The following is a 14,035-nucleotide window of genomic DNA, read 5'->3' as shown; positions in this document are numbered from 1 at the left end:
GTCTTCATAAAAGAATGATCAGATCATTTATTTCACATGCTAATAATCTGAAATTGATGATTACTGTTCTTCATGTGCAAAATTCCATTGAAGGCTGTGGAAACGAAACTATAGATTCTGAGCCTCCCCAAACACACACACATGTATCATGACAAAAGCAGTTTTGATTTTTAGATACGCAGTGTTTTAGTGATGTGAAAAAAAGACCCTATATTATATTTACTAAAGCCCCTTCCAAAAAGGGAGACATGCATTGAATAAGTTAAATGAACACTATTTGGTTAAATTTGGCCCAAAACACAGGTTTGTAATAGTTTTTCTTAAGAAGCAGCTTTTTCAAAACTTAAGACCAAATAGAAATGTTTCAATAACGTTTTAGAAAATTCCAGTGGAGGTAGTTCTTATAAACAAAGAGCAATGATCCTCAAACTTTTGTACTGGTGACCCCTTTCACATAGCAAGCCTCTGAGGGTGCCCCCCCTGTATAAATTAAAAACACTTTTTAATATATTTAACACCATTATAAATGCTGGAGGCAAAGCAGGGTTTGCGGTGGAGGCTGACAGCTTGTGACCCCCCACATAATAGCCTCAAGACCCCCTGAGGGGTCCCCACCCCCAGTTTGAGAACCCCTGACAAAGAGCCTCTGCAAAATTTGTGGCCTAAACACTGCGATGTTGTGCCAATGCATAAGAATCAGAAAATGAAGCTAGTAAAAAACAAAGTGAAACTGATCTACAGGCACTATCCAAGCTCAAAAAATAAACCTCAATTGTGCCAACTAGACTTTTAAAGGCCTTTCAATTTTCCTAGTTAGATAATAGATTTTAAAATTTTTTTATATTGCTACATATTTAACCTGATAAGCAGTTTTTAAGTAGTTATTTTTTTTATTTGCATCTTATCAAGTGCATAGAATGTCTAATTAGAATGTGTAGGCTGCTTTAAAGTACTAATACAGTAAATACCTTCTTAAGTAGAAGGCATCATATTAATCCTTTTTCTTTTAAATTAAGAATTAAACTTTAGAGTTCAAGAACTGGAACATCTCTACAAGATCAAGAAAAAGAAAAGAAATTCCATATGAACAAACTTCAAGAAATTCAACTCCAGCTGGAGAAAACAAAATTGGAATTCACAGAAAAAAGATTCTGTTTTGCACAAAATTAGAGATGAATTGAATAGAATGACAGCACAACATGATCAAGGTACTGCCCCGGTACTGTACCATGTTGCACCAGGCCTCTTCTGGCTGCTTTTATAATGATTGTTAGCAGTAGTGTGTGTCAAACATTCAGTCATATTTAAAAGATTCAAGATACTTGAATAATGTTTCTTAGAACATCCTGAGGATAATGAATGGAAAGTATGCATTATGTTGGACAACCTTAAGTTCTTAATTAGCTTGCCATTTTCTGTAAGGGTCCAAGCACTTCTTAGCAGGTACTTAGCTTCTTGCGGCCTCATGCCTTTCGGCATGATTCACTGAAGATCTGCAACATCTTCTCCAGTAGGGCCCTACCAAATTCACAGCCATGAAAAACGCATCACGGACCATGAAATCTGGTCATTTGTGTACTTTTACCCTATTCTATACAGATTCATGGGGGAGACCAGTGTTTCTCAAATTGAGGGTCCTTACATCTGTGCTACCTTCAGAGCTGGGCAGCCAGAAAGCAATGCCTGTTGGCCAGGCACCCAGTTCTGAAGGCAGTGCCCCACCTGCAACAGCGCAGAAGTAAGGGTGACAATACCATACCATGCCATCCTTACTTCTGTGCTGCTGCTGACAGTAGCTCTGCCTTCAGAGCTGGGCTCCCAGCGAGCAGCTACCACTCTCCGGCCTCCCAGCTTGAAGGCGGCGCCGCCACCAGCAGCAGTACATTGGTAAGGGTAGCAGCACCGCAAACGCCCCCTCCCACAATAATATTGTGACCCCTGCCCCTCCCCCACAAACCACCTTTTTGGATCAGGACCCCTACAATTACAACACAATGACATTTCAGATTTAAATAGCTGAAATCATGAAATTTATGGTTTTTAAAATCCTATGACGGTAAAATTGACCAAAATGGACCATAGTCCCTACCAATAATATTACATAGAGCAAGAATGACATCTGGTGGCCAATTGTGACCTTAAAGGGACACTGTCATATAGGTTAACATTTTCAGCCTAAACTACCATAAATTCAGGGGAAAGTTACTTGGATTCTAAACTATCGCAGGCTAAATACTTGGGTAAACTTGAGTTTAGAATGAGAGTGCCTTACAATAAATTTGTAGTAATTAAAACTAACAAGTATTAACTTTGAATTTCCTGTATTTTTAAGTTAAACGTAAATCGCAACCCAACATTTAAAAATTTGGAAATGTATCAAATGTATCATCTCAAACAACCTCAACTCTGCCTCGTCAGTGACTCTAGCCTCTAATCTTTCTTCCCGGAAAATGTGTTGTTTTCAAGTCCTTCACATAAGAGTTTGCAAGATTAGGTCTCCATACTGAACTGGTGTTTTGATCAAGGGCTTTTTGTACTGGCTCTAGGACAATTTGTAAAAGGCAGTGTATTATCAGTTTAGTGAACAGACCACTGCTATCCCTTTGTAACTTTTTCCCCTTGGAGTGGTTATCCATATGCACAGTTTGCTGACGGTGTGCAATGTACCCCACTCACCCATGTTCAGAGTCTCATGCACCTTGAGCGGCCTCATGTCCTGCACCGAGGGCATAAAAGGGTGGAGCAGGCCAGCCACCACTCAGTTCTTCTCATGCCTCCTGGCTTCGAGAAGAACATGGGCAGTGAGCAGTGCTAACAAAATAACTGGCTATTTTCAAATTTGTGCATAGTATAGATAGGGCTAGTTAGTTGTTGCCCATTGGCATTTTGGTTTTTTAACCAGAATAGCTATTTCTTTCTGGTGCCAGGATGGCTTCTTCTAAGTCCCCTGGATTTACATCTTGCCCATCAAACAAGGGCACTATACCCTTTAATGTTTGGCATTTAAAATATTTATTTTGTCTGGGGGAATATCCCTGGAAAATGTGCTATTTGCAAGTCCTTCACTTGCAGGACCTGCAAATCTAGAGAAGCCCTGCTCCAGATGTACTTAATGGGTAAAGCAATGAGACTAGCTTCAGGCCCTGGGTCATATAATCGTAGAATATCAGGGTTGGAAGGGACCTCAGGTGGTCATCTAGCCCAACTGCCTGCTCAAAGCCCAACTTATGCTATCTTATGTCCGGACAAAGCGTCTTTAGGACACATCCTGTGTTCCTACTGATAGTTGTCACAGACTTCCATCTGAACTAGCAGATTCATCTGCCTATATTTTTCTCTGAACCACCTGCTTCTAAGGCTGCTGCTATGCTCTCTATGTTGAATGTCAGACGTGCTTTGGCATGTTAATTTGCAAAGGATGAAATCTTTTAGATCTTCATCCAGTTATGACTGTGTGAGGGCCTGTTTAATAAGTGCTTAATATGGATTCTCCTGCTTCATTCAGCATTTATTCTACCAGAGCTTAGGCATCATGGCTGATATATTTCTGTTGTGGAAATATGTAAAGCAGCTAGGCTGTTTGGGGAGGCACAGTCTTCCCTACCCGGCCCTCCAGACAGTTTTGCACCCCAATGTGGCCCTTGGGCCAAAAAATTTGCCCACCCCTGCTTTAGGGGCAGAGGGACTTGCCTACTTTTAAATGTTAGGCTGTCTTTTATTTTGATCTTAACTCTGAATTACCTTGCTTTCTAATGCTTGATTTTGTTTGTTTTTAATAACTGCAGCATTATTATGAATTAAAAAAAACACTTACATGTACTGTCAACTTTACTCACAGATTTTAATGATTTGTTTGGTTTGGTTTCTGCCTGGGGATTTTCTTGATTATTTTTTTAAGACATTTTGAAATCTTTTCCATGCAAAGAAAGAAAGCTGGCAGAGAGTCTCCGGTGTTATGCAGAGAACAATGGGGGAGCTAAGTAACAGGGAACATTGTAGTGCTTAGAAGTACGATAGGGGTTAACCAGTCTGTATTCCTCAGGTTCTGTTGTTACCAGGAGGACTGCAGGTTCTGGTGGAGCTTCTGAACTTTGCAGGCACTCTGAGTTGAGATTAGTGGAGAAACTCTGAGGGGCTACAGGAATTCCTGAGAACATGGGGAAGTCCAGCTGAATGTTTTGGCCTCTGCCAATTGCTGCAGCGCCACAATTTTCCTGTGCATTTGGTAGAACATTGTAGCTCATGCAAGTCATGGATTCCATGATTCTTCATATTTATCTTTAGCTTAACTCTTTTCCCATCCCCTTTGTGCCCCTCCATACACACTGAGATGAAAGAAGTTATGTTGCCGTGGAGAAAGGGACCTCCACATGTGTCTTCTGTAGATGTGATGGTTGTCACTTACCCTTTGCTGTCAGGGTTTTAATGGATGCATGCAGATTCTGCTGCCTACTTAAGAATGTTAGAAAATTCTGCTGCTTCCTACATCCTATCTACAGGATGCTGAAGATTATACCATCACATGAATGGGGGTTAAGAATTTCCCTCTGGAGAGGTACGGTAATGGCTGTTCTTTGCTACCTCTGTGAGGAGCCCATCAAGAGACGGTCTTGGCTGGGAGTAGGTTGAGGCCAGGGACATTGAGCCAATCCAGTGTTATTACCATGTTTGTATACAGATGTTCAAGTAATTTAACAATGAGAACTTTTGACCTGTGAATAGGCCCTCTCCACTTCAGTGACTGATAGCAAATTGCAGAGGAAAGATTGATTGGTTGCTACTTCTGATGTCACAATGATGCTATTTATGAATCACCTGAGTTACTGAGCAAATTGCAGAGGAAAGATTGATTGGTTGCTACTTCTGATGTCACAATGATGCTACTTACAAATCACCTGAGTTACTGGCATAGCTCTGTCACCATAACCTCTAGGTGTGACTGTTAAGAGCTTTTCTTATTACAGTCTAGCTTCTTTAAATGAGTTTAAAATCTGATTGAATTACAAATTATATTATTAAATATGGAATATGTGAAGAGTTTAGGGTGGTGTGTCACTGGAATATTCAAAGCCAAGAATAAGGTGAGAGAATAAGTGGTGAATTTTATTAATATTTTGATTTAAAAAAAATTGTTTTCTTTGGCAAAGTAAGAAACTATTTTATGCAGAAAATTAATGTCATATAAAGTGTAACTCTGCTAAACTTGGAAAGTAGCTTAATTTATTATACTGTGAAACAGGGATTTTTAGTTCCACTTTAAATGCTAATGTCAACCTGTTGGGTAAGAACCAAATCCACTTCAATTTAGGCTGAAACAATTTATTTTAGCCTTTATTATATATGTTTTCAGACAATGCTACTATCACCTATGAATTACATAAACATTCAAAAAAAGATAAGGCAAGAAAAGGAAACGCTCAAGTTATCTTTCTTGGGGACAGGGTGACTCTTTTCAAATCTCTGCTATGCTTGGCTATTTTTCCTCTGTATCTTCTCCACTATTATGTCAATCATCTATTTTTTTAATCCTCTGTTCTGTAACTTTGCACAGACTCAGTATAGCAAGCTACCTCATCTGTGTCTTTATCCGTATATATTCCACTCTAACCCCCTAATTAAAAGATTTTCCTACATAAAACACAATAACCCAAATTAATAATTTTTTTTGTTTATTCTGCTAAAGCTTACTTATATATGTGTAGTTCCCAATGCATCTATTCCTTGCTGTCATGCTCACTGGCTCCATGCAGTTGTACTTACATTACAGCAATTTTTATTCTTTTTACACATCTGTTTTTGTGGTCTTGAGTTTTTACTTGTTAGCTGGTTGAATGGACGGGTGGGGGATGAGGGATTGTACCTGAGTTACTGAAAGCTAACAGCTCTCTTCTCTACCCTGCTATCTGCTTGGTCAAGAACTTTATATATAAGACACACAAACCAGTTTTCTGATTTACAGACTGTTTCAGCAAAATCTGATGATCTAAAGCAGCACAAATACATACAAAAAGCAAAAATTCCTTCCTATTTTCTTATAGTATTATATATAATAATTTCTCTAACATTACTTAGTACATATTTGACTAACAATTCATTACACAGTTCTCCAACAAAGCTTACCTATGTATCTGCTTGCTCATGGTGGCTCCATAATTTACAGTAGAACTTCAGAGTTACGAACACCGGAGTTACAAACTGATCAGTCAACCACACAAATCTCATTTGGAACCGGAAGAACACAATTAGGCAGCAGCAGAGATACCCCCTTCTCCTCCCTCCCTGTCCCCCCCCCACCCGCAAAAGGCAAATACAGTACTGTACTGTGTTAAACTACTAAGAAATAAAGCAAAAGCAGCATTTTTTCTTCTGCATAGTTCCTCACTTCAATAAAGCATAAATTAAAATGAAATATATCTCCACATATGCCAGTAGCATTTTTCACATCCTTTTAAAATTATATTGAAGTAAATTGTTGATCTTCTGCTTTAAAAGCATCCAGCCATGAAGATGATTTAAATCTTATCAGCAGTTCACTTTTTTATTACCTTTAAAAATAGTTACTTGTCTTAAAGAAAAGATTTCAGAAAATAAAAATGTGTTCAGTAGAGAGAAAAACAGTTATTCTGCTAGGACAGCTTTCTGGTAAATTGGTTGTAAGTCTCCCTAACATGCTGTAAATACAATGAAACTGTAAGAGGCAAAGGAGCGACGGTAGTATTGTGTTCTGAGAAAATGTATAGTAGTGTGCTTCGGGCAACTTTCAGACTTTTATCAGCAGATTGTTTTCCCAATAGTACACTGGGAATTTATTAAATGGGGTTTCAGTGTACTCTAGTTCTTTATAAACCACCAAAATTACAAGCAATATATTATTTTAATAAAATGACAGATAAACTGAAACACTTCTAATAGGAGAATTTCCTCTAAAAATGAAATTCTTAGCATATTGATTTTCAGTTTAAAATTTCAGTCTAACCTACTTTAAACAATGAAAATTGTTCTGTTCTTGCTGTTCAAAATAGTACACTGATTTTTTTCAGTTGAATCAATGTGCTGATTCACTGTAAATTGAAAGTTGCATTGAATTTATCTCCTGTGCCTAAGCACTTCTAGTTTTTTTTTAGTTTTTGCTGCTCATTTATTGAAACTTAGCACACACTTGTACTATAGCCAAGTGTAATCTGTTATCAGTTTGGGATGGGATACCTGTGTGGGTGTTCACTAGGTCATGGAAGACTGTAAGCAGTTTTGGGGCAGAGACCATGACTTCCTCGTATGTATGTGGGGTTTTTTTTGTTTTTTTTTTGTTTTTTTTTAACAGTGCCTACTAAAGTGGGGTTTCAATCCTGATTGCGGGGGCGGGATTGCTATTGTAGTACAAATAATAAATATTCCCCTTGCATCACTGTGATTTATGATTAAACTTTTTATAGACTGAAATGATGGAGCAAACCATGGAAAGAGTACAGAAATGGCAAAGAGAAGTTGAAATTAATCGTCGCTCCTTAGAAGAGAAAAGAAAAGAACGGGAAAAGGTAAGACAAGACCCATTTTTTCACAAGTTTAAAGTTGCCTCCAGACTGCTGTTACCAGAGTGAACAAGTTGTTCCTTGAGTATTTGTCCATGTAGATCCCACTCTAGGTGCATATGTGCCTCAGGCACGCAAGATTGGATTCTTCTTCTTTGAGTGCTTGCTCATGTCGATTCCATATTTGATGTGTGCGCGCCCCCTAGAGCCGGCTTTGGCAACCTCTGGAGCCCTGTGCTTATGCGCTGGTACATTGGGCCCTGCTGGCCCCATGCCCTCTCAGTTCCTTCTTTCCACCAGTGACGGTTGTTGGAACGCTTCTTGTTTTCACAAGTCTGATGGTGGTTTCTCTAACTTTGGACTCTGAGTTTTTCTTGTATATCGTTACTGTAGTGTTAGTAGTTAGCATTTAGGAGCGGAGTCCCATTAGGGACATAGCCCCAAGGACGGGGTATGCCCCAGACCCTGAGGTTTAAGCCATGGGCTGGGTGCAGCAAACCTATGTCTATTAGTGACCTGAACACGAGCTGCCTTAAGTGCCTCAGAGAGGCGCATATTAAAGAGAAGTGTAGGATCTGCAAAAACTTCAGACCTCGCACTCTTAAAGACAGGGATATCTGATTAAAAGCCATGTTGATGGAGGCTGCCCTGTGCCCTGCGTTGGAACCATGCCGCTCCGACTCTGCGTTGAGCACCTCGGCATCGGTGCGGAGTGCCCCCTGACACCGGCACCTTCTTGGTGCCGCTCCCCTTCTCCCATGCCTAAGAAGAGGCATAAGAAGTCATGGTTGGAACGAGGTCATTCTCTGGCACGAAACACACCTACCTGGGAGTCTCCAAATAAATCGAGACCTGCACAGGGCTGCTCGATTTCCCCAAGAGCCACATCTGGCAGCGGCCACATCACCTAGGGCACCGAGCTCAAATTGGGAACAACCACGTACTCTTGGGAGACGTCGGGGCCCACAACATTTTTTCTTCTCACCTTCAAAGTTGGAGGCATTCCGAGCAGCAAGAGACTTGATGTGTCTCCCTGTGCCACCCATGCTTGGGGACCTAGGCCCATCTTTGGCAGACCTCTCCAAGGCGGTTTCCTCTAAAGGGAAATCCGTGATGAGACTACCTTCTGGGCCTCCGACGTGGCACCACTCCCCAGCCCGACGCTCCCCATCATCACGTCATCGCTCGCCACTTCGCTGGCCTCCACTTTCCCGGCACCAATCCTCGGTACCGTGAAGCCCATCTCCAGCTCTGAGACACCGGTCACCTTCCCCGTGGTGCCGCTCCCTGGTGCAACAGTGATCCCCAACAAGCCATGGCTACCAGCACGAGGCCACCTCAGCTCCACCCTAGTCTCCTAGGGAGGAATCTTCCACGGGGTCTGAGAGTGAGCCCTCCCCACCCCAGAGGCATCATCAGCACTGGTCTTATGGGCCAGAGCCCTCAGCAGGCCCGCCATCGGGTCCCTGGCCATCCACCCAATGGTCACCCCAGTGTTGTATTGGACCCTTTGGGGGTTCCCTCTCCAGGCACCCTTGGTAGTTTCTGAGGGCCAGGCCTTGGCTATGCCGAGGATGAACCAGCTGCAACACCCATGGCTGCCTCGTTCCCTGACGAGGCGGTGGCTGGACCTGCCAACCTTTTGCTACCCGACGATTTCCATGCCAACCAGGAGCTGCTTGAAAGAGTGGCCTCCAAGTTGGGGCTGGAGATTGTGGTGCTCAAGTGTAGTTGGCTACAGCAACTACACTTCCCCAAGTGAGGGACCTTCCTGGGACCAAAGTATTGTATTCCTGGACCTAATGATCTCCCCCCGTCCCTATTAGAGCCTTTATCACCTCTCTATCAAGACAGGATTTTTGGTGGCTGTTATCTCCGCTCAAAGGATAAGCTAGATTTAGGCGTTAATCGCAGGTTAATCTTTTACTATATTTACAAAGACAAGATGACTGTTCTTTGATCTCGCCCTAGGTTCTTATTCAGAGTGGTCTCAGGCTTTTGTTTGCATCAGTGCATACACCCTCAGTGTTTCCCCCCCTAAACCTCATTTGACTCCTGGAGAGGCAAAACTTCATATGAGTGGTGTCTTTAGGGCACTTTTCTACCCCCTCCATAGAACAAAGCCTTTCCATAACTGGCCTAGAACTTTTTTTGTAATATTTGGGACAGGTCTAGAGGGCTCATTATTTCAACCCAGAGACTTTTGAAATGGATATTTGACTGCATAAAGATCTTCTGTGAACTAAATAAATTAGATCCACCTTTTCATATTAAAGCAAACTATACTAGGCCCCAAGTGACATGGGCATGCTTGAGGAAGGTTCCTATGTCAGAAATTTGCTAAGGAGCCAGTTGGAGCTCATTGCATACTTTTTTTCAGCACTACTCACTAGTTGCAACTACTAGATCTGATGCCCAGTTTGTTAGGGCAGTCCTGCAGTCTTTATGTAAATTAGACTCTTGACATCCCCCTCCATAGGGAGATAACTGCTAGTCACCTAAAGTGAGATCCATGTTAACAGATAGTGGGAGACAGTGGGGGAGACATAAAGATTTGGGGAAATGGATCACTGGGATCCAAGAGGGTTGGGGACTTCATAGGATGGGTCTCTGGCTGGCAATGAGAGTGGGAACAGGCTGTGGGGGTACTTGAGGACATGGGATGGAGCAGGTGTCTTGCTGGAGGATAGGAAGGTGCTTAGGAGAAAGCAGAGGGGAAGCACTAGCACTTCACTACCTTCTCCATCTCACAAACCTGCTATGATTTGTTAGAGGGGAGTCCTGCAACTGCTGCCAAGAGAAGTTTGGCAGAGAGGTTTGTTGCCAGGAGACACCACCAATGCTTTCCCTTCCCTATCTTCCTCCACTTTCTGCTCCCCCACTTAGCTCTCTCTTTTCCTTACCAACTTCAACACCCTCTACTAAAAGTCCTGTGCCCCCCATAGCCCTATTCCCTCACATAAATCCCCTCTCAAATTCATGTAGAGCCCTAACCATAAGGACCGTGGGGCTGGGAAGAAGCCTCAAAAACTAATTATACCTGGATGGATATCTACTTTGCATCTCCTAAAGATTGCAGGAGATGGGCTAGATTCCTGAGGATCTTAGGAGGTGTGCATTAGTGAAGTTCTGCTCCCCCAGAACTGAGGCGGGAGGAGTGAATGCCCCTCTACCAAACTTCTGTTGCTACTCAGTCTTATGTTAAGTCAAATTGAAAAAAACTAAGGCAGTTTCCTCACAAAAAACATTTTTACAGCAGTAAGTTAAACATGTAATCATAGCAAAGAAGGGAATTTTTCCCCCCAAAGGATCATGATTACTGGGGAATAGTCTGGTTGCTTAGTTGTAATGCTCAATGTTGTTATGGAGATCTACTTTTGAATTGATATATAAGCTTCATTCCATTATTTGCTAGTATTTTTTTGATCCACCTGTATTGGTGTAACAGATTCAGTAGGCTACTCTGATTGGCCAAACTGAGTCCTGGCCATTAGTGGCCATAACAGAATTTAGGCTTTACTTAAAAATGGTTTTTAAACTCTTTTTGCTTCTGTAAGAGAGGGCTTTAGTGTAATTAGTAACTATTTACAGAGACTATTTACAGTCCCTCCCCCATGTTTTCCAGTGTTAATAGTTATAGTAACTTGACTAGAAACATGTAACAGGAGTGTGTTTCTCCCTCCTCCCTCCCCCTCCCCCATCTTCTACATGTCTAGGAAGTATTACGTCAGCTACGTGCCTTACAGACAGTGGCTCAGCACTGCAAGGAGATCAAACTCAACCAGGACTTGCAGCAAGCCAAGAACGATTCCGATGGTCTACGGGCAGAACTTGACAACGTAGGATTTTTAATATCTGAACTATTCAAATGGAAGTGGTGATGCTGAGTTTTTATTTTATGTAAAATTTTAACTGTCCTCTTTTTTGTGTTTAAAGATCTATACATGACTAATATTTAAGTGCAACTAAATACATGACTGGTCAGAGCAAGCTGCGCTATGTTCCTGTCACAGGGTGAGCTGGTCCATTCAAAGACTGGGGCACAGCTGCACCTTTTCTCAGGTTTAGCCCATCTCCCTGTATGATGGGAATGAATACAAGGGTCATGTGACAGAAGCATGCATCTAAACCAGGCCTGCTGATTTAGATGCATGGCAGCCTGTAGTCATTCAAGAGAGAGACACCCCCCCACGCCCCAAAAGTTCAAAGAGAGACTCTCTCTCTCTCCTTAGTTCCCAGGCAGAGAGCCTGTGAAGAGGACAGGTGACAATTTTCCAGAACTCTAAGGCAGAAGATTTTTGGGGAAAGATATTTACAAGGAACTGGAAACTGTGCAGGGATAAGCCTCCATTGATGGACCTGCAGGATGCAGAAATCCCAGCTAGGAGAGGGGCTGGACTGCAGGGATGGGCATGTTCTGATAAAGACCTGGAAAAACTTGAGGCATTATAAACGGAAAGGAATAACTGAGGCTGGTAAGGGTATGTTTGAGTGTTGTGTTATGATAATAAACCAAACTGGAAGAGAGCACTACTGTAAAATCGCCACATGTGATAGCTGGTTTGATGCAAGATTGAAAGTCAACTGAGGTAGCAGATGGGCCCAAAGGCAGTTTGGGGGTAATGCCCTGGAACCGTTCCCTTTAGCCTTGTTCGGATTTGAGCACTGCTTCTTTTCTACCCACACTCTCTAATAGAAAACTGCTTTTTTATTTTTGATACACATGATCTACACTGACTTAATACAGAGGTTCTAAATTTGTCCATGATAGCTGTCCGGCATAGCTATGTGTCATCCTAGCTGTGTGAGGACATTAATCAAACATTTTCTACAGAGGAGAAAATACTAACCACTAAACATACTCTTCTTTCCATGTTTACTCTTGAAACACTCGATTCATACTGAAACTTGGACGTCTAAAGGTTTTCATCCAGAAAAGCGTACTCCTTTCTAGAATGGAACTAAATTATTTCATTCTCATTTTCTTCTCTCTTGATGTTGGTAATAAATTTACTTCCTTTTTAATTTGGAGTACTATAGAGCTCTTATGACAGATATAAAACAGATTAAAAAGGTTGAAAACCAGTTAGAATTTGGTGGTGTTACAGTTATGGTCTTGTTAACTTCCTGGTTTAGATAGCGATATAAAGTCAGGTGATAAATTTAAGATTGAGCATAGCACTACACTAATTTCCCTTACCCCCGAAGAATGTAGTTCTGGAGACAGAGGTGCAAGCTGAATGTCTTTGTTGGTCCATAAATACGGGGAATTAAGGTGTACAAATACTGGTTTTTAAGAACATGTAACCTCTTCCTTGACTATATAGTAAGTGGAAAAGGTAGAGTAATTTGTCAATCTCTTGATATTTGGATTGTACAGAATTGAGTCTAGTTTGGTATTGATCCTTTCTGTTTGTTGGCTGTTCAATGGCATATTTGGTGATAGCTGATCATCAGTCCAACACCTAAACGTTACCTCTCAAATGAGCAGTTGAGGACTGAGTGGGAATGGGGAAGCATCTTCTAAACCTAATAGGTGCTTGCTTTGACAAAATATGTTACGTTAAAAAAAATTGAGAGCAAGTGTTAAAACTGCTGCCCTTATGATTGAACTTAAAAGAAAGCTCTGGTTAGGATTCCCAATGATTAACAGACTGTACTATAAATATTGCTTAAATTATGAATATATTTATACATTACAACTATATACTTGAAAATGTGCCTGAAAATATTTTTCATATCCTTGCCCAGTCTTGAGTTAAAGATTTGTGTTACCTTAACATGTACGGGTTTTGGTATGATACAGAATCTAGAACCCGGGACTGCACAGTGAAAGGAGGATGGATTTTTCAGATATCTGGGCTATTTTTAATTGCACTTTTTTAAAGCCATCATGCTGAGTTTCAAGGATTAGGGCCAAATTCTGCTCTTAGTTATACAACGCAGAAGTCAACAGTTACTCCCCCATACAGGGAGATGGGCTAAACCTCAAAAGTTCTCTTTCTGTAAGAGGAAGCAGAAGATAGCTTATTCTTTTTGCTTTGTTTTATAACGTATCTTTGGAGCTCATCATTTAAAGGGACATCAGGAATTTTTAATTTTTTAAAATAGATTAAATATGACTACAAATAAAATGTGATGTGTTTTCCTCATAGGCAATAGCAGTGAAACACCATTTGGAAAACAACTCCAATGAGCTTGCACAGAAGCTGTACAGAACAGAAGAGGCTTTACTGGCAAGCCGGTCAAAGGAAAATGAGTTGAGGAGAAACTTTGAGGTAAAGAAATCAGAGGGGCAACTGGAATAATTAATAATTTAAACTGGAAATCAGTAAGAACTGGTGCCATTTAGGCCTTACTGACTCACAGGGGAACTCTGCAAGCTGTGTGTTGGAGAATAGTGTATTTCCACCAGAAGTTGTGTTTCGATACTGTCTTAATCTGGCTGTCCTTTTTTGGACCATCTTAAGACTGTGACAATGTTCCTCCTCTGCCTGTTTTGTAAT

The 14,035-nt window shown here is 41.3% G+C and overlaps 1 protein-coding gene across 1 annotated transcript; it reads left to right on the top strand.

Annotated features, from left to right (window-relative positions):
• The first annotated feature begins 1,021 nt into the window (after nt 1–1,021).
• On the top strand, nt 1,022–13,989 carry LOC135982492 (centromere protein F-like). The gene is made up of 4 exons (XM_065589478.1): nt 1,022–1,208; nt 7,434–7,535; nt 11,246–11,368; nt 13,685–13,989. The coding sequence occupies exons 1-4, from the start codon at nt 1,200–1,202 to the stop codon at nt 13,835–13,837; spliced, it is 387 nt and encodes a 128-aa protein (XP_065445550.1). The 5' UTR covers nt 1,022–1,199; the 3' UTR covers nt 13,838–13,989.
• Nucleotides 13,990–14,035: the final 46 nt, after the last annotated feature.

This window comes from Chrysemys picta, chromosome 3 (assembly GCF_011386835.1).
Source record: "Chrysemys picta bellii isolate R12L10 chromosome 3, ASM1138683v2, whole genome shotgun sequence".
NCBI lineage: Eukaryota > Metazoa > Chordata > Testudines > Emydidae > Chrysemys > Chrysemys picta.
This window is presented reverse-complemented; position numbering and strand designations above follow the sequence as displayed.